General features: G+C 45.7%; 1 protein-coding gene across 1 annotated transcript in view; it reads left to right on the forward strand.

Moving 5' to 3' along the window:
• The window catches only part of UGGT2 (UDP-glucose glycoprotein glucosyltransferase 2), a 559388-nt gene that overhangs the window by 468863 nt on the left and 67024 nt on the right, over nt 1-23501 (forward strand). Inside the window, exon 32 of the mRNA XM_069758034.1 lies at nt 20742-20840. Within this exon, the coding sequence (XP_069614135.1) occupies nt 20742-20840 (99 nt within the window). The remainder of the gene's footprint in view (nt 1-20741; nt 20841-23501) is intronic.

The following is a 23501-nucleotide window of genomic DNA, read 5'->3' on the forward strand; positions in this document are numbered from 1 at the left end:
GGGGATGTCCAGAGATAGATCTGTTTGCCAGTCGAGGAAACAAGAAACTACATCAATTCTGTTCCGTAGACCCAAGGGACAACCCGTACGCAGTCGACGCTCTTCTGATCCCCTGGAATTTCAGTCTCGCCTACGCTTTCCCTCCTCTGAATCTCATTCCTATAGTTCTGAGGAAAATTCGGGAAGACGGAGCCCGAGTGATTTTAATAGCCCCGTTCTGGCCCAGAAGGTCATGGTTCCCATGGTTGAGAAGCATGTCCATTTCCCAGCCATGGATCCTCCCAGAAATACCGGACCTCCTTTCCCAGGGTCCAGTCTTGCATCCACGAGTAACCAACTTGCACCTGACAGCGTGGAACTTGAGAGGTCACTTCTGAAAGGAAAGGGATTCTCCCAAAATCTTGTAAATACTCTACTTAAAAGTAGGAAAGCCTCCACGACTAGCATTTATGTTAGGGTATGGAGGAAGTTCCTATCAAGTTCAGGAGCACAAATCAATCAAAAACCTGATATTGCTCAAATACTAGAATTTTTACAGAAGGGCCTAGAGTTAGGCTTAGCCACCAGCACCCTTAGAGTTCAGGTTTCAGCTCTAGGGGCACTATATAATTCCAACATAGCCAGTAATCACTGGATAACAAGGTTTTTCAAAGCGGTCACCAGATCCAGGCCGGTTGTTAAACAAAAGATAGTGCCATGGGATCTAAATCTTGTGCTCTCGGCTCTAACACAAGCTCCGTTCGAGCCTATTGACTCTGTTCCAATCAAGATCCTGTCGGTCAAAACAGCCCTCTTAGTTGCCCTTACATCGGCAAGAAGGGTTAGTGATCTTCAGGCATTATCCAGGCAACGTCCATATATGCAATTTTTGGAAGATAGAGTGGTGATGAGGCCTGACCCTCTTTATCTTCCAAAGGTTGCCTCAAAATTTCATAGATCCCAGGAGGTGATCCTACCTTCATTTTGTCCTAATCCCTCTAACAATAAGGAGCAGAGATTTCATTGTTTGGACGTACGTAGGTGCCTTCTCAAATACATTTCGGTAACAGACACCTGGAAAAAAGACCACGCTTTATTTTTATCCTACCAGGGGGTTAGGAAGGGACTTAGAGTATCAAAAAATACCCTAGCCAGATGGATTAGGGAGGCGATATCTCTTGCTTATACCGCAGGTGGCGTGGAAATTCCAGAAGGTATAAAGGCACACTCCACTCGTGCGGTAGCCACATCCTGGGCTGAGAGAGCAGAAGTATCGATTGAGGACATCTGTAAGGCGGCCACATGGTCTTCTCCATCCACCTTTCTTAGACACTATAGATTAGATCTAGGTGGCTCCTCCGACCTCACGTTTGGGAGAAGGGTGCTGGAAGCTATTATCCCTCCCTAGTCACTTTTTCACTTCTCTGAAAGTCTCTCGTTGTGCTGTCATGGCGACTGAATAAATACGTACGCTACTCACCTGGTAGCAGTGTTTTTTCAGGAGCCATGACAGCACCCTTATATTCCCTACCCTCTTTGTTTAGGGGTTCAACACTTCCTTTAGAAAAATTCCTAAGTTTATTCACTGGGTGAATTGTACCATATATTAATATTGTTTATGTGCTACTAACCTAGAAGGTCCTTTCATACTCTGTAAACCAACTGGCGGGGGAGTGAGGTGCCGCCCTTTTTATGTCTGAGGTTTCCTGTCCCTGAAGGGCGGATCCCCTCTCTCGTTGTGCTGTCATGGCTCCTGAAAAAACACTGCTACCAGGTGAGTAGCGTACGTATTTTTTGTCCAATAAAGAGCACGATTACACAGCTGCGATAAGGGTGAGTGCCGCATTCATGCTTCTTCTTCTGCTACGTAAGCAAAAGAATTGTCAATGGATCTACGGTAAAAGGTAGTTACATAGTATAAAACAGGACAGGGATACAAAAAGATATCCAAGGAATTGATAATGCCAGTCAGCAGAATTCAACTGTGATTAATAAATGGAAAATCGGGGGCTCTGTCAAACCAATATCACGGTCAGGTAAACCAGCAAAAATGTTGTCCACAACTGCCAGGAAAATTGTTTGGGATGTAAAGAAAAACCCACAAATAACATCAGCTGAAATGCAGGACTCTCTGAAAACTAGCAGTGTGGCTGTTTCAAGACGCACAATAGTGAGGCACTTGACAAAAAATGGGCTGCATGGTCGAGTCGCCAGAAGAAAGCCATTACTGCGCAAATGCCACTAAGTATCTCGCCTACAACACGCAAAACAGCACAAAGACGAGCCTCAAAACTTCTGGATCAAGGTAATTTGGAGTGATGAGACTAAAATTGAACTTTTTGGCCACAACCATAAATGTTACATTTGGAAAGAGGTCAACAAGGGCTATGATGAAAGGAACACAATTCCTAGTGTAAAGCATGGAGGTGCATTTTGATGTTTTGGGGATGTGTGCACTACAAAGGCACAGGAAACCTGGTCAAAATTGAAGGAAAGATGAATGCAGCACGTTATCCGCAAATACTGGAGGCAAATTTGTACTCATCAGCTCGGAAGCTGCGCATGGGACATACTTGGACGTTCCAACATGACAATGATCAACACCACTTGGAGCTGTCTTAGCAGCTACTTAAAGGTCAACGACAATCTATGTTATACCAATAGGAACCCTTTATGTACTAAAGATAACACAGATAAAATATAGCTTTTAATTAATATACCAATTAAAACCATGCCACAAATACAACCAGATAAACACATAAAACACACAACCATGCACTCTGGGATAACCCTGCCAAACAATACCTCTTAGTACTGCCTACCTATCAGTGGAGATTGGCACCCTAAATCTGTGTTTTATTGGTACAGCATGACAATGATCCAAAACACAAGGCCAAGTCGGCCGGCATTGGCTACAGCAGAACAAAGTGAAGGTTTTGGAGTGGCCATCTCAGTCTCCTGACCTCAATTTCATTGAGCCACTCTGGGGAGATATCAAGAGCGCAGTTCACGCTAGACAGCCCAGGAATTTACAGGAACTGGAGGCTTTTTGTCAAGAAGAGTGGGCAGATTTACCATCTGAGAAAATAAAGAACCTCATCCACAACTACCACAAAAGACTTCAGGCTCTCATTGATGTTAGAGGGGGTATAAAGAAATGGGGTATGTGAACTTTGATCAGGGTCATTTGGATGCTTTGGGTTATTATGATTTAAAAAGAGAAAACACAGTAGTTTGACAATAAATGACTTCACCTGTTGTGAATTCTGTGGCAGAGCTCCCGCCTGTGGTCACAAGTGGTACTTCGGCTGATTCTCTCTGTGAGCTTCCGTTGGTGGAGGAAAGTGGTACTGCGGCTTCTGAGTTTCCTTCCTCAGGTGATGTGGTGAAGTCGTTAGGTGCTGCTCTATTTAACTCCACCTAGTGCTTTGATCCTGGCCTCCAGTCAATGTTCTAGTATTGGACCTGTTTCCTCCTGGATCGTTCCTGTGGCCTGCTGCTCTGCATTTCTAAGTTCCGCTTTGCTATTTTGTTTGCTGTTTTTTTCTGTCCAGCTTGTCTATTTGTTTTTTCCTGCTTGCTTGAAGCTCTGGGACGCAGAGGGTGTACCTCCGTGCCGTTAGTTCGGTACGGAGGGTCTTTTTGCCCCCTTTGCGTGGTTTTTGTAGGGTTTTGTGTTGACCGCAAAGTTACCTTTCCTATCCTCTCTCTGTTCAGAAAGTCGGGCCTCACTTTGCTAAATCTATTTCATCTCTACGTTTGTCTTTTCATCTTAACTCACAGTCATTATATGTGGGGGCTGCCTTTTCCTTTGGGGTATTTCTCTGAGGCAAGGTAGGCTTATTTTCTATCTTCAGGCTAGCTAGTTTCTCAGGCTGTGCCGAGTTGCATAAGGAGCGTTAGGCGCAATCCACGGCTGCCTCTAGTGTTGTTGGAGAGGATTAGGGATTGCGGTCAGCAGAGTTCTCACGTCTCAGAGCTCGTTCTATGTTTTTGGGTTATTGTCAGGTCACTGTATGTGCTCTGACCTCTATGTCCATTGTGGTACTGAATTACCTTATCATAACATTCACCCAACCACTAACCATGAGTGGAGAAAAAGTTTTGGCGTTCGCATTCATATTCTCTGAAAACAGGCCAAGAAAGCAAAAATTCTGCCGGGGTATGCAAACTTTTGAGAACTGTACTGACATCTTCTCCGGTCTTCTGCAGCACATCCCCACACGATACCCTTAAAAATAGCAGCGTCATTATAATGCCCCTGAATACACATATCTGCCCTACACTGATCCCCTGAATAAATGATTGTACCTCACCATTTTCCTTGCAAAAAATATGACCCACACACTGTCTCTTATGATGAATGCCCTCCACACTGCCCCCTCCTTTCAATACTGGCCCCCCTTTTCACATTGTCTTCTCACACTGTCCCACCCATAGGGCTTAGTCTCTATACTGTGCCCCCTCATCACACTCCCCTCTCCTTTGTATACTGTCCCCTCCTGGCTGTGCCATTACATGTCCCCCATGCGACCATACCCCTCTACTCACTCTATTCCGTGCCCATTAACACTTCCCCCCCCCATACTGTCTTCTCACACCATTTCCCTCAATAGTCTACACATTTCCCCCTCACTCCTCATACTGTCTCCTCTCACATCCCCCCGACTCCCCATACTGTCTGCACCCATCCCATTACCCTCGCTCCCTATATTGTGTCCACATATTCTTCCCATCGCTCTTCATACTGTGTCCGTACTCATCCCCCACTTACTGTAGTGTGTCTGCACACATGCCCCCCTCATACTGTTTCCTCATACATGCCACGCATCTCTCTCCTTGGTCCTTATACTGTGTCCTCAAATTTCTCCTGCTTCCCCTTACCCATATTGTGTCCGCACCATCCCTTCCTCGTTCCCCAAACTGTGTCCTCAAATGCGATTTCGTCTCTTCCCCAATGCTATTTCTTCACTCCCACACAAACTGTGTCTTCAAGTGCTATTTCTTCTCTCCCTCCTTCAAATGCTATTTCTTCTCCCCAACGGTGTTCTCAAATGCTATTTCTGCTCTCCCCCCTCAAATGCTATTTCTTCTCTCCCCCTCAAATGCTATTTCTTCTCTCCCACCCAAACTGTGTCCTCAAATTCCATTTTTTCTTCTCCCCCCAAACTGTGTCCTTGAATACTATTTTCTTTCTCTCCCCCTTCTCCCCCAAACTGTATTCTCAAATGATATTTCTTCTTCCATCCTCCCCCTCACGATTACAATGCATCTTTAGTGTCTTCACCATCGTTGCACCATTGCTGTATGCGCCGGCAGCTATCAAGTGATGTCAGCAGCGTGACCACATAACCTGATCACGCTGCTGACGTAGCCCTGACCCGGTGGTCAGAGCTTCAATTGTACTCGCATCTGAAAGATACGAATATAATTGAACATTGGGAGCCAGCGCTCTGCACCTTCTCTGAGCCGGTTGTCAGTTTGACAGCTCAATCAGAGAATGTCAGACTCCCAGTCCACATTAAATGGCCTGACTGTACCCCCCTGCCGGCTGCGCCAGGGGCAGATGCCCTACCTGCCCCTGTCCTAGAGATTCCCCTGGGTAGCCTCATGAGTGACTGACAGTGGCTCCCCCACCCCCCTTGCTCAGGGCCCCGGTACTTGCAATACTTACCTCTCCCCGTTCCTCCGCTGCGGCGTCTTTCGCGTCTCCTGACTTTGTGACATTTATGGTCAGAGGGTGCAATGACTTAACTAGTGTCTTCCGCCTGAACAGTCATGGTGCAGAGAGCCGGAAGACGGCGACGCTGAGGATCCCGGAGCAGAGCAGCAGGGAGAGGTATTTCTTTTTTTTTTTTTTGAATGTTTGGAGCATTATATGGGGCACATCATATGCTGGAGCATTATATGGGGCCCATTATATACTGGAACATTATATGGTGCCTGTCATATACTGGGGCATTATATGGGGGCCAGCATATACTGGAGCATTATATGGGGGCCACATATACTGGAGTATTATATGGAGCCCATTATATACTGGAGCATTATATAGGGCCCTTTAGACATTGGAACATTATATAGGGCTCACTATATACTGGGGCATTATGTGGAGCTCATGAGCATTAGATGGGGTCCTACATATACTGGAGCATTATATGGGACCCAGCGTATACTGGAGCATTATATGGTGCCCAGCATAGACTGGATCAGTTATATGGGGACCAGCATAGACTGGAGCATTATATGGGGCCCAGCATAGACTGGAGCATTATATAGGACTCATCGTATATTAGAGCATTATATGGGGCCCATCATATACTGTATCGAGCATTATATTAGTCCCATAATAATAACTAATATATGGTGCCAGTAATACTGTATGGAGCAATATATGGGACTCCTTATTCTGTATGGAGGACTATGTGGTGCCCATAATACTGTATGGATGACTATACTGTCTGAGCTGTTGTAGAATTTACAAAACATATCACTCATGTAATGTAAGAAGTGAAGTCTTTGGCATTGTATTATACCTATATTTCTCTGCCGTATTAGTGCATCATGTATTGTGGTATGTGTTAGAGGCCCACAGAGACTGTTTTGCCTGGGGCCCACAAAAACCTGCAGCCAGGCCTGATTGGATTGCGTATTCATGGTGACCGCTTCCGTTTAACATACTCAAATAATGCAAAAGTGAAAGCCACAGCTCAGGAAGCACTACCAATATGCATCATTTATTAGCAGGTTCTTCTGATTTTATAAATATAGAGCAGTCCTGAAGCTGTCCTCTTGTCGCAGCTAAGACATTTCTAGGCTGGAGGAAGTTAGTGTCTAATGCCCCTCTCTTAGAGCATCTACTTTGCCAAAAGAAAGGGTGGCAATGAACATGATTTTAATGCTAGTAGAAAGTCATATTTCACTTCATATACAGTGGGACAAAAAGTATTTAGTCAGTGAGCAATAGTGCAAGTTCCACCACTTAAAAAGATGAGAGGCGTCTGTAATTTACATCATAGGTAGACCTCAACTATGGGAGACAAACTGAGAAAAAAAAATCCAGAAAATCACATTGTCTGTTTTTTTTTTCTTTTTTTTGCATTTTATGATGGAAAATAAGTATTTGGTCAGAAACAAACAATCAAGATTTCTGGCTCTCACAGACCTGTAACTTCTTCTTTAAGAGTCTCCTCTTTCCTCCACTCATTACCTGTAGTAATGGCACCTGTTTAAACTTATCAGTATAAAAAGACACCTGTGCACACCCTCAAACAGTCTGACTCCAAACTCCACTATGGTGAAGATGCTGTAGATAGCAGCAGGTTTGTGACACCACTCAAATACCCGATCCACCTTCAAAAGTTGCAATATGTTCCCAATTCCTCAAATTAACAATATCATCTTATATTTCACTTCTGTCACACAAGGTTCTGAAAGCAGAAAATTATGTGGGGCGTCTTAGAGTGGACCATTGCTGCCATCTGGGCTCTGATCCCTCCATAACCTCTGCAATCTATTTCATAGGAAACCAGGCCTGTGGGTGGAAGGAAGAGTACCCAAACAAAACCCATGCAAACACCGAGTAAACTTACGAACTCAATGCGGATGCTCAGATTAGAATCCAGGACCCCAGATATACAAGGCAACTATGTTAAGCACTGACACACAGTGCTGCCCGTGCCTAAAGGGGTTTTACCACTAACAAAGTTAATTTTAATTAACTTTTTTTATCAATAGATCTTGGAATAATAAGTTCCACAATTGGATGTGCTTAAAAAATGTTCCTGTGCTGAGATAATTTAATAAATGTGCCCCTTCTGTGTACTGTGTAATGGCCGTGTCTGACCGTGTAGGGACATGGTTGGATCATACCACCGCTCCTGGGCAGGGGAGGATGCAAAATAATATTCAGACAGGACAACCGGGATCACAGCTGCTGCTGTCTGTGAAGGAAACATTTCCTTTCCTTTTTTAAGCAATGTTTTCCCTCACAGAAGTAATCCGCTGTGATCCCATGCTGTAATGTCTGTATCCTCTCTTTTGCTTCCTCCCCTGCCCAGGAGCTGTGTTATGATCAGACCATGTTCCTGTACGGTCAGACACGGCCATTACACAGTACACAGCAGGGGCACATTTATAAGATAGCTCAGCACAGGAACGTTTTTTTAAACACATCCAGTTGAGGAAAATATTATTATTCAGAAATCCATTGATTAAAATGTTGTTTAAAATTAACTCTGTTTGTTGGAAAACCGCTTTAAAAGCTCCTTCTTTGGTATTCTGAATTTTCTTTATTTTTTTCTAGTTTGATCCCTTGCATATGAATATTTTGAGGATAAATACTTTGTTTTTATGTCTATTTGGGCATATCCGTAAACTTAATATTTTAGTTATTTTCTGCCATGGCTCCCTGGTAAACTCTGACGGACAGCTCCTATGCTGGAAGGCAAAGCATATGTAAATCCATCTAGTATCCCTCCCTATATTTCATTAGCTGCCTGCTGGGAGCCTTCCCATCCTTTAATCATATAATTGTGGAGGCATACTATATTAATTTTATGTGCGATTGTCCTCTCCTTGGACTTCTCTGTGTGTCATTTGGATTAAGAAAGCATTAGTACAAGTGCTCTTAGGCATGTAAGTTAAGTTTCACTATGATTAGTTAAACTGAAAAGGCTGATCCATTCTGCTGGCTATGGAAATCCACGTCCAGATTGGTGTCTCACACAGTGTTAGCTAGCCTCCCTCTGTAATGATTACTATGCATTATGGAAAATGCTGAGAATAGAAACCACCCATCCATGTACTCTGCAGGCATTCAGCATTGGCTCCAAATGGTAAATTTACCAGTTTCTTTTATAATGCAGGTAACAATATCAAAAAAAGAAAATATCCAAGCAATGTTTATAGAATAGCATCTAATATGCTGGACTAATTGTTCTGTATTAAAAGTGTATAACTCATTTAAATGTAATGATTCCTCACTGGTTTTTTTGCCACCTAATCTAAGAACAGCTTAATGTTGAGACAGAGACCTTGATTCCAGCGATGTGACACTTCCTGGACTGTTTGCTGCAGTTTTTATAAAATCATTGCTTTATCAGCAGGTGATTAGCATTAAAACCCTACTAAAATTTCTGCCATGTAGTCCTCCATATTATAATAAAAATAATAATCTTTATTTTTATATAGCGCTAGCATATTCTGCAGCGCTTTACAGTTTGCACATATTCATGAGCTCTGTATAACTCCAACCAAACCACTGATTGGCAGACCACTGTGCATAGGCAGAAAGTTGCCAATCAGTCATATTGCGGGGTGATATGCCACAGATAAGAGTGATTTTATCAAAATGGCAGCAAAAAGCAGCCCGGTAAGTGATACATCATGGGAAAAAAACACTTTTTGCTTATGGATATAAATCTGGCAAATTATTTATTTATATAGCACCATTGATTCCATGGTGCTGTACATGAGAAGGGGTTACATACAAATTACAGATATCACTTACAGTAAGCAAACTAACAATGACGGACTGATACAGAAGGGCGAGGACCCTGCCCTCGCGGGCTTACATTCTGCAGGAAAACTGGGAAGGAGACAGTATGTTGGGGTTGCATCAGCTCCAGTGTTGGTGAGGCGGTAGCTTCAGTAGTGGTGAGGAGGCAGCGGGGTCATTGCAGGTTATAAGCTTTCTTGAAGAGATGGGTTTTCAGGTTCCGTCTGAAGGATCCGAATGTAATTGATAGTCGGACGTGTTGGGGCACACAATTCCAGATGATGGGGGATATTCGGGAGAAGTCTTGGAGGCAATTAGATGAGGAGCGAATAAGTGTGGAGGAGAGAAGGAGGTCTTTGGAGGACCGGAGATTACGTGAGGGAAGATATCGGGAGATTAGTTCAGAGATATATGGAGGCGGCAGGTTATGGATGGCTTTATAGGTCAGTATTAGTAATTTGAACTGGATACACTGAGGGAATGGGAGCCAGTGAAGAGATTTGCAGAGGGGGGAAGCGGAGGAGTAGCGAGGAGAGAGATGAATTAGTCGGGCAGCAGAGTTAAGGATGGACTGGAGAGGTACAAGGGTGTTAGCAGGGAGGCCGCAGAAAAGGATGTTTCAGTAGTCAAGGCGGGAGATGATGAGGGCGTGCACAAGCATTTTAGTAGATTGACTGTTGAGGAAAGGACGGATTCTGGAGATATTTTTGAGCTGGCGGGGACAGGAGGTGGAAAGAGCTTGGATGTGTGGTTTGAAGGACAGGGTAAAGTCGAAGGTGACTCCGAGGCAGCGGACTTCCGGTACGGGGGAAAGCATGATGTCATTGATTGCGATAGATAGGTCAGGTAAGGAAGATCTGTGAGATGGAGGAAAGATGAGGAGTTCAGATTTGTCCACATTGAGTTTAAGGAAGCAAGAGGAGAAGAAAAAGGATATGGCTGATAGACACTCCAGGATTCTGGACAGCAGAGAGATGATGTCTGGGCCATAGAGCTAGATCTGAGTGTCATCAGCATAAAGGTGGTACTGGAATCCATGGGACTTTTAGTTGTCCCAGGCCAAGTGTATAGATTAAGAAGAGTAGGGGTCCTAGAACAGAGCCTTGGGGAACTCCAACAGAGAGAGGGTGGGATGAGGAGGTAGTGTGGGAGTGGGTGACGCTGAATGTGCGGTTGAAAGGTATGAGGAGATCCAGGATAGAGCAAGGTCTTTGATGCCAAAGGAAGAGAGGATCTGTAGTAGGAGGCAGTGGTCAACTGTGTCAAAAGCAGAGGACAGATCTAGAAGGAGGAGTATAGAGTATTGTCTGTTAGCTTTGTATGTAGGTAGGTCGTTAGTAATTTTGGTCAGGGCAGTCTCAGTGGAATGATGGGGACGGAAACCAGATTGTAGATTGTGAAAGAGCTGGTTAGATGAGAGGTGCGAGGAAAGTTCAGCGTGGACGTGCTGCTCCAGGAGTTTGGAAACGAATGGGAGCAGCGATATTGGGCTATAGCTGGACATAGCAGTTGGGTCGAGGGTTGGCTTTTTAAGGATAGGTGTAATTGTGGCATGTTTAAAAGCAGAAGGGAAGGTACCAGAAGGGTGGTGGTGAGGTTGGGGAGGAGGTGGAATAGGATGGGGTCTAGTGCACAAGTGGTGAGGTATGATTTGGAGAGGAGACAATTAAGCCCCCCTTCAGTGATGTTGGAGAGGTAGGTTATGTGGGAAGGGCATTGGTCTGGTATATAAAGGGGTTGTGGTGGTTGAACAATAAAGACTTGCCTTGTTTGGTCAATCTTATTTTTGAAATGTGTGGCAAAGTCCTCAGCAGAGATGAGGGAGATTTGAGGGGGGGCACTGGTGGGTGGAGGAGGGAGTTAAAAGTTTTGAATAACCTGTTTGGGGTTGTAGGATAGGGAAGATACAAGGGTGCACCCCTTAGAATGCTACCAAATTTATAGGATTGAGTAGAGGATCAGGTTAGAGGGATTGTGGGAGCTGGTTTGGGATAAATTAGCAGGTGGCCAGCACACCAAGGGTGGATAGATAGACACTGGGCCTGGCTACATCTATATGCTATAACACTTTTCATCAGATAACATCTATAGTCACCCCAACCACGGATGTACAGCAGTGAGTATTGAGTACAATGCAACAAATGAATTATAGCTAAGAATCAGCAGGCACTGTTAAAGTGCGTGTCCACGGTTCGTAATCACGGTTCTTTGAACGGAGCGAAAAACCCGCTCCTTCCAAAGCGCCGCCCCCTTGAGTACGTACGGTGATTCCGGATGTGTTCAGTGAATACATCCGGAATCTCCGCACCCCATACATAGGACCCTGTGATTTCCTGTTTACAGATATATTGGGATATGTTCCCACGGTCAGTAAACGCTGAGGGTTGGACGCTGCATACATCTGTGTTTTTCATGCGGATTTGTGTGTGTTTTTGTAAGCTAAATAAAGATGTACAAAAAAAAAGAATTGTGATGTAATTTCTTTGTCCAACCTCTTCTTTTACATACTCCATTGAAGAATGTTTACACACCTAGATAGATAATAGATAGATCTATAGATAGATGGATACATCTATAGATAGATAATAGGTAGATTAGTAGATAGATGATAGATAGATAATAGATATATCTATCTATCGCTATATCTATCATCTATCTATCTATACCATATCTATTGTATCTATTATCTATCTATATCTATTATCTATCGATAGATAGCTTGATAGATATATCAATAGATAATAGATTGATATATTGATACGATAGATAGTAGATAATAGATACGATAGATAATGGATAGATGATAGACAATAGATAGCAGATAGATACTGTAGATACGATAGATAGATAAATAGATAGATAGATGTGGGATAGATAGTTAGATAATAGATAGATACGATACATAGATACGATAGATAGATACGACAGATAATACCAGCCTAGTGACCGGAGATAACCCCCGGTCACGTGCACAGCCGTTCTTGCAGTAAGCTAAGTTATCGCGAGAACTGCAGTGCGCAGAATACTGTAGAGAAGCCCCTGATGCTGGTGGGCTTAGCTCACCTTCGATTTTGGGGGTGACAAGTTCCCTTTAATTTACAGCAGTGCTGCTCTGATGGCGGGAGAGAAAGGTAAGTCTGCTAAACAGCTTGAAGGAAAAGAATAAACATAATTAACCGTAGGGAAATAAATAATCCTAAAGGTGTAGTAGAATGAAATACATTTCCATACAAAGAAAGAATGAAGGAATTTAGTTACTCGTTCTGTCACAGAACAAAAGTTGTATTGAAATTCTTATCCAGTAAATTAGAAGAACGTGGGCAGTGGTTCTCACCTAGTCGGGTTATGCTCTCACAACCAGTGAAAAGGCTTAGTCTGCTGCAGACCCATGGTAATAGAAACATCAGGGACTGGAATCAAATGGGTTAATTTTGCTCTGCCAGCTAAAAAGTGAAGAAATCCAGGAATGAGGTTTCTTGGTCAAGGCTTTTCGAAGTATCAAATTGATTCATTAGGACAAACCACAGAGATAATTTGTCCTGATGAAGTTTGACACTTTGAATCCTAACTCTTCACTTTTCCATCGTCCGCGCAGAGTTAACCCATTTATTTCCAGTCCTAGTTGGTTATATTCAGGTATAAACACAAAGCCAGGTAGGATATACACCCACCCAAGGGGTCAAATGAAAATTTCTATTTTAAAGGAAATGTGTCAGACTGTCACGGCCCCTATCCTAAACGGTTTATATGAATATTTAGCCCTTTGCTTCCTCCATGCTGATGTCAGAGGCAGAACTATAATAACGTGAGTGTCTTATGTAAATATGAATGTACAGGTTGTTTGTGTGCCTATAGAGGGACCGTGTCATCTTATAAAGACCTTTATAGTCAATAAAGCAGTGCTAAGTGACAGGGAAGGGGAAACAAGACACATGTAATGTGGAAAAGCATATTTGTAGAAAGTGTAACCATTTGTAAAATGGCAGTCAACCAAAAATTCCTGTTCTTCCATATTTAAGAAAGAGGGGTCTGTAGGACTATAAGAGCGCTGTGATTTATTTTCAAAGTAATAAACACTGGCGCTGTACACTACGGACGATGGAGGAAATAGGGGAATAGGCTAATAAAGGAGGATGAGGGGAAAAAAACGAGGGAGGGGGGGGAAGAGAGAAGAGGACAGAGCTGCTGGTGGGGTGGCAGGGTGTGTGCTATACCCTGTCTGAAAGAAAAAACTATATACTAATGAACCACCTGCGCTCATGAACCAAGTGGAATGCAGAGGCTTAGACGGAACCACTGGCGTACAGTTAAGTACAGTAAGTATAAGAGGCCAAAGAGTGAATAGTATACTAGAAGTCTCCTATTACGGTGACATGAGGATATGTCCACTATGGACCGACAGCAATGGAGTGCCTGCAATGAGTGTAACATCCACTTACTGGTATAGAAGGTCCGAGTGGCTGTGGAGAGCAGTGGGGGTCCCAGACTAACGTCGGCTGATGTGCTGGGCTGCAATATGAGATGGCCGTAGAGTCCTGGGACCGGCTGTTTCCAGAACAGGCGCTGAACGCTGGGGCGTCTGGATAGGTAAGAACCGCCGACTCCTGGCGTGCCCCGGCCGGAAGCAACGCCGGAGCGATAGCGGTGTGTGGAGGGGGCGTGGCTAGGATCGTGACGTCACGGATAGGGCGGGCTTGGCAACAGGGGGAACCAATCCAACGCGTTTCGAAGGAGGTACTCCTTCTTCGTCGGCCCGAAGAAGGAGTACCTCCTTCGAAACGCGTTGGATTGGTTCCCCCTGTTGCCAAGCCCGCCCTATCCGTGACGTCACGATCCTAGCCAAGCCCCCTCCACACACCGCTATCGCTCCGGCGTTGCTTCCGGCCGGGGCACGCCAGGAGTCGGCGGTTCTTACCTATCCAGACGCCCCAGCGTTCAGCGCCTGTTCTGGAAACAGCCGGTCCCAGGACTCTACGGCCATCTCATATTCATGAGCGCAGGTGGTTCATTAGTATATAGTGATTTATTTTCACTTATGTTCTCCTTTAAACCCCTATCTTCTGTGTGTATCTGATGGCACTGCATGCTACTGTGGGCAGTAAATTGGGTTTCACCTTTGGGGTTTACTCATCGGTGCAGTTCTAACAAGCATTTTATTATCAGAGAGAACATAGTCCTCACTATATTTCTGCTGTGGTGACAATGCCTCATAAGTTGGTAAAAATAAACCTGAGTATAGCAGGTACTAATTTCTTTTCTCCTTCGCCTCATTGGGGGACACAGGACTGTGGGTGTATGCTTCTGCCGCCAGGAGGTTGACACTAAGTAAACTTAAAAAAAAAAGTTAGCTCCTCCTCCATCGTATACACCCTGACACTGACTACCAGAGACTCCAGTTTATGCTTAGTGTCTCAAGGAGGCACATCTCTGGGTCCTGGATTTTTGGACCCGACTTTCAACTTTTGGATTGAGGGGGCGACGGACCTTTTTGAGGGTCCGATCTCCCCAAACCATCAACGGGCAAGCACGTGTGATACTACTCCACGTATCCTTCCCCGCTACGTGGGATTTTTCACTGGACTTGGCCCTGACCACCCTGAGGTATCTAGACCCCAGGCTGTACAGGTGCACCTAGACGTCCGTGTGTTCCCCCCTGATTTCTACACCCCTGCGTGGGGTGTTAGCTGGGGTGGAGGATGGTCCCTCTCCTTATCCTGGGATAATGGAGTTTGGGTTCCTGCACCGTCATTCATTTCCACCCCTCGCTGAGTGTGGTGTGTCAAAGGGGGGGCTCCTGAGTACCTGTTGCGGTCTCCGGGTGAGGCAGGCGTCCTTTTTTGTGCTGGAGCGGCGGCGCTACGTTTTGGTCCGGCGCCTGCGGCGGCGTTCGGTCGGTGGCTCCGGAGCGGCGCCGCGGTGTTGGAGAGAGATCGGCGCCGCTGTTCCTCCGGAGGCTTCGGCCCTGCCTGGCTCCCTGCAGGCGTGGGGCTGTTTCCTGGAGCCCGGGACTTCCGGGCAGCAGGCCGCGCTGCGGGGCTCCGCCCCTTCCGGCGCGTCACGTCCGGTTCCGGTTTCTCCGGTCTCTGAGGGGGAAAATTGAGGCCGCGGCTTCGGGCCTGCTCTAGGCTGCGGCTTAGTTTGGCGGTCCCTCCCCCCTATAGCCTGCTGGACATATAAGGCAGCACATTTGGGCTCCGTATCGTGCTGTCAGGATCCATCTCTGTATTCGTGGGGACACAGGACTGGGGTAAGTGCTTCTCTCTCCAGCTGGACTGAAGCATTCCTTTTTTCCCAGTCTCTGGCCCTGGGTATAGCATTACGGATCATTATGTCTAGAAAGGTTAAGACTCACACGGTTCTTTTTTTCAGTTGTGTATCTTGTAATGCCCTTTTTCCGCACGCCCAAAGTAATCGCCTCTGTGAGGCCTGTGACTCTGAACGTGTCCAGGAGCCCCCCCCTGCCAGTCCTCCAGTAGTCTCTCCGGCTCCGGTCCCTCAGCCAGACGCTGTGGTAGCTCCACCGGAATGGGTCACGTCCTTGTCACAATCCATGGCGTCCCTTACTGAAGCGATCAAATCGCTGCAGACCCCGGCGGTCGGGACCGGTAATCCACCTGTCTCAGAGAGGGCCTCGGGGCCGCGCTCTCACTCGTCAGACGCATGGAAAGCGGATTCGCAAAGCGTCTCCCAGGCACTCAGGTGCTTCCGCATCCTGGAGTTCCGTATCTTGCTCTCCTTCCCCTGCAGAAAGCGGTGAAGTTGAGACTGCCTACGAGTCGGAAGGGTCTCTTAATTTTGATAAACCTGGATTTCAGGAGTCAGTAGACAGCCTAATTGAAGCTGTCAATCAGTCTTTGGGGATAGAAGACGAGCTCGTCTCTTCCTCTGATCATAAGGTCTCATTTAAGCGGTCTAAACGGGCCCATAGGGTTTTTTCCTCTCATCCTGAGTTCGAGGACCTGATTCGACGCAATAGGGAGCACCCGGACAAACGCTTTTCAGGGCAAAGGGCTCTGAAGGCTAGGTATCCCTTTGCTTCGGAACTTTGTAGTGATTGGGCAGAAAATCCTTCTGTAGATGCTCCAGTGTCCCGTTTAGCCTCTAACACGTTGCTATCTCTCCCTAATGGCTCATCGATTAAGGATCCTACGGATCGTCTTATAGAGAGCTTGGCTCGTTCCGTCTTTGAGGCCTCAAGCTCAGCACTTTTTCCTTCCTTTGCAGCAACTTGGGTTGCCAGGGCTATGATATCTTGGTCTGACTCATTATCTAAGGCTCTCCAGGAAGGTAATGTGTCAGCAGAATTGGCTGAAATGTCATCTCAGGTAGCTATGGCCGGTAGCTATCTGATTAACGCTTCTCTGGATGCGGCAGATTGTGCTTCCTCGGCTGCATCTAATGCTATTGCCATCAGAAGGGCCCTTTGGTTAAGGTCCTGGCGGGCTGATTCTACCTCTAAGAAATCTCTTACATCCCTGCCGTATCAGGGTGGTCGTTTGTTCGGAGAAAAGCTGGATCAGCTCATTTCTGACTCCACAGGAGGGAAAAGTAAGTTTCTTCCTCAGCAGAGGGCTAGACAGCCTTTTCGGCGCCATTTTCAGGCTCGTTTTAGAACCTTTCGCTATGTCAGATGGGCCCCAGCATCAGGTTCTCCTGCGCAGGGTCGGCCCAATCAGGACCGAGACGGTCGGACCCCTTATACGGCCAGCCAGGGGGGAAGAATGCGTCCCCAGTCTTCTAGATCTAGAGGATCTAGGACGCAAAGATTTTCGGCCAAGTGACTGGAGGCCTCTTCCAGGCGTCTCCAAAAAGGTAGGCGGACGTCTACTTTTATTTCGCCAGGTCTGGCTTCAGGTAATCCACGACCAGTGGGTGGCAGAGCTCGTATCTTCAGGTTACAAGATAGAGCTGGTCTGTCTCCCTCCTCCCCGGTTCTTCCCATCCCGTCTTCCCAAGTGCAAATCTCTTCGTCAAAGCTTGTTCAATTCCATAGAGTCCGTATCAGCGGTGTCATTTCTCCTGTTCCAAAGGAAGAAAGATTTCAGGGCTTTTATTCCAATCTTTTTGTAGTGCCCAAAAAGGATGGAGCAGTGAGGCCTATCCTAGATCTCAAACTCTTAAACAAGTTTGTCCGCGTTCGACACTTTCGGATGGAGTCTCTGCGGTCGGTCATCGCCTCTCTGGAAAAGGGAGAATTTTTGGCCTCAGTAGACATTCAGGATGCTTATCTTCATATTCCCATCTTTCCGCTCCATCAAAGATTTCTCCGGTTTGCCGTAAACAATCTACACTTCCAGTTCACGGCATTACCTTTCGGACTGGCTTCCGCTCCCAGGGTGTTCACAAAAGTCATGTCGACTGTGGTGTCCATTCTGCACTCCCGAGGTATTGTCGTCTTGCCATACCTAGACGATCTGCTGATCAAGGGACCGACATTTCAGTCTTGCAGGGAAAATGTCGGCATCACTCTGGACACCCTTTCCCGTCTAGGTTGGTTGGTAAATTTAAGGAAGTCATCCCTACAGCCGTCTCGAAAAATCTTTTTTAGGCATGATCTTCGACACCTCTCAAGCCCTAACTATCCTTCCCCAGGACAAGGTCCTAGCCCTTCGGCGGGAAGTGAGGAATCTTCTACAACCTTACCCTCATACGATTCGGTCCGGGATGAGGGTGTTGGGAAAGATGGTTGCAACCGTAGAGGCGGTTCCGTTTGCACAGTTTCATCTTCAACCCCTCCAACGAGCAATCCTATCAGCATGGAACAGAAATCCTCTCTCTCTCAACCGCAAATTTCGGTTGTCTTTCCAGACCAAACAGGCTCTCGCTTGGTGGCTAAACAGCTCATCTCTACTCGGGGGGAAGCCCTTTCCCCCAACCAATTGGCTAGTGGTCACAACAGATGCCAGTCTCCTGGGTTGGGGAGCAGTGTTCTTCCATCACACAGCTCAGGGACGCTGGTCTCCTCGGGAATCAGACCTCCCCATCAATATCTTAGAGATTCGAGCAGTCGGGCTAGCCTTGTTACGTTTTCACCATCTTCTGGCGGGTCGCCCTGTCCGGATTCAATCGGACAACGCCACAGCGGTAGCTTACATAAATCACCAGGGGGGCACCCGCAGCAAGGCAGCCATGCAGGAGGTAAAACTGATTCTACTCTGGGCGGAGAGAAATCACTCTGTGATCTCAGCGGTCCACATTCCGGGCGAAGAAAACTGGGCGGCAGATTTCCTAAGCCGTCAGGGTCTAGCCTCCGGGGAATGGTCTCTCCATCCCGAGGTTTTTTTGCAGATATGCCATCTTTGGGGAACTCCAGACGTGGATCTAATGGCGTCCAAGGTGAATGCCAAGGTGCCCAGTTTTGTCTCTCGGTACCGAGATCCCCAGGCTATCACCGTGGATGCGCTGGTACTGTCTTGGAACCAATTTCATCTCTCTTATCTGTTCCCTCCTCTGGCACTGCTCCCAAGAGTAATCAAGAAGATCAAATCAGAGAGAGTGCCGGCCATCCTGATCGCTCCAGATTGGCCATGACGGACCTGGTATGCAGACCTAGTACAACTTCTCGCCGGGGTTCCTTGGCGGCTTCCCGATCGGCCGGATCTCCTATCTCAAGGGCCGATCTACCACCAGAACTGAGGTCCTACGTTTGACGGCCTGGCCGTTGAATCTTGGGTTTTAACTCAGGCTGGCTTTTCTCAAGAAGTGGCTGATACCATGATCAGTGCACGTAAGTCCGTTTCGGCCAGGATTTATTATCACACTTGGAAGGTGTTTCTTTCCTGGTGTAGAGAACGCGGGCTGCCTCCTCTGCGTTTCTCCGTTCCAAACATTCTAGCCTTCCTTCATGCAGGCCTGGTTTCTGGGCTTGCTCCTAGTACCCTTAAAAGGCAGGTTTCGGCTTTATCAGTACTTTTTCAGCACAGGATTGCTCCTAATCGTCAAGTCAGGACTTTTTTCCAGGGAGTCGCTCATAAGGTCCCTCCTTATAAGACTCCTTTGGAAGCTTGGGACCTTAATCTGGTCTTAAGGGCTTTACAGGACGCTCCTTTTGAGCCTCTTCAAGAGGTTTCTTTGATGTTTCTCTCTTGGAAAGTCGTATTTTTAGTGGCCATAACGTCCATAAGACGGGTATCGGAGCTGGCAGCTCTTTCTTGTCGTCCTCCTTTTTTGCGTTTTCATCAGGACAAGGTGGTGCTCAGACCAGCACCGTCCTTTTTGCCGAAGGTTGTTTCATCATTTCACATCAATGAAGATATTGTTCTGCCCTCTTTTTGTCCGGCACCTACGCACCGTGTAGAAAAAGCTCTCCATACGTTGGATCTGGTGAGGGCTCTGAGGAGGTACGTTTCCCGTACGGCCCCCTTTCGCCAGACAGATGCCCTGTTTGTCCTTCCGCAGGGTCGCAGGAAGGGATGCGCGGCTTCAAAATCTACCCTGGTCAGATGGATAAGGGCGACCATTCAGGAGGCTTATCGCTCCATGGGCATGACGGTTCCGGCCGGAATCAAGGCTCATTCGACTAGAGCAGTGGGGGCTTCCTGGGCCGTTCGGCACCAGGCCTCAGCAGAGCAGGTTTGCAAGGCTGCGACCTGGTCTAGTCTGCATACATTTGTCAAACATTATAATGTCCACTCCCAGACCTCTGCAGATGCAAGTCTGGGTAGAAGAATTCTTCAAGCGGCAGTGGCGCATTTATAGACAAACATTATCTGGATGTCTTTTACTGGTGAGTTATTTTTCCCACCCAGGGACTGCTTTAGGACATCCCACAGTCCTGTGTCCCCCAATGAGGCGAAGGAGAAATAGGGATTTTTGGTTACTCACCGTAAAATCCTTTTCTCCAAGACGCTCATTGGGGGACACAGCTCTCTCCCTGGTAGCCTTATGGCTGCTTTTGTTATATCTGATTTTATTAGTCAGTAGGATCTTTTCTAGACATAAGTTTCTGTATTTATGCTGTTATATTGTTTATTGTGTTTTGTTCTCCTACTGCTTTTTGCACCAAACTGGAGTCTCTGGTAGCCAGTGTCAGGGTGTATACGATGGAGGAGGAGCTAACTTTTTTTTTAAGTTTACTTAGTGTCAGCCTCCTGGCGGCAGAAGCATACACCCACAGTCCTGTGTCCCCCAATGAGCGTCTTGGAGAAAAGGATTTTACGGTGAGTAACCAAAAATCCCTATTTCTAGAAAATATTGAATAGTTTCAAACTTGACTATTTAATTCCTTGTCTTTAACCAAAGTAAACCTTACATTTTTGTTCAGCTTTACAGGAGCAACAAATATGGAATCAAAAGAAAAGAAATCAGACGTCCTAAATATCTTCTCTGTTGCATCTGGGCATCTATATGAGCGCTTCCTGCGGTGAGGATACAGTTTCACAAAAACCATGTATTTTATTTCATCAGTATAAAATGTAAAAAAGAACATTTAGTTTTTCAATTTGTTTTCTTATTGGTCATTAGATTGCAATATTTTATATCCCTCAATGCTTTCCTAACAGTTATGATATAAGCCCAATCTTACTGCAATATTTTATGATATTGTTGTAGTTTCTATATTTTATTACTCATTGAAGCCTCTAATACTCATTGGACACCTATATAAAAGGAAACTTCTTGAAGGCAGTTTATAGTACACATCTGCTCCAGTTTTACAGACACTTGTACGTCTGCCAGATATATAATTTTAACCCAACCAGACGATTTTCCTTTTCTTGCTCCTATGGTTTTCCCTCCCATTGTTCATAGTTTTTTATTTTTCTGTCAACAACATTGTATCAGGGTCTTTTTTTTTTTTTTTTTTTGCAAGACTAATAGTAGTTGTAAATTACACTATTGATTTTATTATGCTAAGTACTGGAAAGGAGAAAAAAGATTCCAAGAGCGGTGAAATCGAGGGAAAAAAAAAGCCACAGTTATACCCATTGTTCATTGTACGGTGAATGACCTGGAAATATGATTCAGCAGGTCAATATGATACCAAGCTTGCAAACTTTTCTTTTTCATTTAAGTAGTTAAAAATTATTCATAGTTTTGTTAGGAAAAAAAATATTTGTTTCTGTTGCCATTTCCCATTATTTATCGGTCAGTGGACCTGTATGAGGACTGAGGGGTTTTTAGTGTGGCCAGGTGACAATTTTATTGGTTCCATACTTGTATTGATGGAAAAGCTTGATCTTTTTATTGCAAGTTTTTAGGCAGGTGCGACAAAAAAAGCCTGCGATTACTGCATATCTTCTCATTACTGCGTTTACCTGTTTGGTAAACTAATGTTACATTTTGGTAACTCAGACATTTGTGGACCTATATAACTGCAATCTATGCATGTCCTGTATATTTACAGAATATAAGCATACGCTAAATACACATTTTTTTTAGAGCATAATATGTATATACCATACACATGTACCTGAGCAATAGTCTGGAATAATGCCAAATGAGGACCAGTGTAGTAGTGAACACGTGTAAGCCTCAGCAATAAGATCAGTGTATGCATACAATAGCATAGAAAGTAATATAACATCATACACCAGTCACTGTATAAGATTGTATAGAATATAAAGTCTAAGACATGGATCAATAAGTAACAGAAATAATACCTTGAGACATGGTTAGATAGGAGCACATGAGGGACTATGCGGGCACCTTGTTGCATGCTTAACCTGCTTGGCTTCATCAGGAATCCTGGGTAAAGTAAAGAAGTAGATAATCTTAATATGGCAAAGCTAGAATATGCAGCAAATCGGCTCGCTTCCGATCATGTTGTAACGCCCCCGTGATTACGCGAGCCTCACTCGCTATGCATGATGGGAGAGAGGATGGACGTAATCACCCTCCATCATCATGGTAGCACGGCCCTGCCCGGGACACCACTGGAGCAGGACAGCGCATGCGCTAGGTGCATCTGTGCTGAATCGGGTGAAAGGAGAAGTGGGTAATACAGCAGACATCAGATTACAGAACACGGCCCCCACAATCAAACGGGTGAGACAGTGACGCCCACAGCATGGGAGGTGGCAAACACCAATCGCCATGGTGACGCAGCTGCGCCATTGCGATGCAGCTGCACCATCAAAGTGGCAGTGCCCTCCATCTACAGGATGTTACAGAAGTTATCATGGATGAGAAGACTGAACTTGGCATACAGTGTAAGTAACAGAGCCAGAAAGTAGCTGTATCCAAATAATAAACTGCTGCTCATTTCATCCTTTCTGTGAGGCCAGATCCATCCATCTCTTCTCTTCTGCATGGCATTGACCATTACATCCCCATGATTAGAAATGTTGGTAATAATGGCATGCCGTTCTGCAGCTGTCTTAGGAGTTTTTTGCTGTTGATTGAAGTCTTCTATCTGTAGTTAGGCTAAGTTCACATTTGCATATGTGTCTGCAGCGTATCGTCTGCATGCGCAAACACACGCCAAAATGCACGCAAAAGCATGCTTACGCCTGTGCATCATCTTGCGCATGATGCAAACCAAAACGCTGCGTATGCATGCGTTTTGGCATGCGTTTGCATTTTTTTATGCGCATGGTGGGGGCGGTGACATCATTTTCTGGACATACGCAGTCTAAAGTCCGCATTCGTACGCATGTCCTTGTTTACCAATATGTTCCCATAGACAGTAATGTGTTTTTTGGATGCAATCATCCGCATGCGGACGATTGTGAAGAATTTGGCGCCTCAAAAAATGCAACATGTTTCGTTCGCTGGACCTCGCAGCACACCGAGAAGTGACGCTTGCTTGTTGACTTCCTGGGCAGAGAGGGCAAACGTGTCAATAGACCTTATATGTAAGGCCGCAACTTGGGCTTCGCCTGGTACCTTTTATAGGCACTATAGATTAGACCTATCTGCTGCTTCTGATCTAACTTTTGGGGTTTCTGTTCTTGATTCAGTTAACCCACCCAATCTATAGTCGCTGTAAATCTGTCGTGGCGAATAGAAAATACCGGATTACTCACCGGTAATGCTCTTTTATAGAGCCCATGACAGCACCCATTCACATCCCTCCCTTTTCTTT

This window comes from Ranitomeya imitator, chromosome 3 (assembly GCF_032444005.1).
Source record: "Ranitomeya imitator isolate aRanImi1 chromosome 3, aRanImi1.pri, whole genome shotgun sequence".
NCBI classification, from domain to species: domain Eukaryota; kingdom Metazoa; phylum Chordata; class Amphibia; order Anura; family Dendrobatidae; genus Ranitomeya; species Ranitomeya imitator.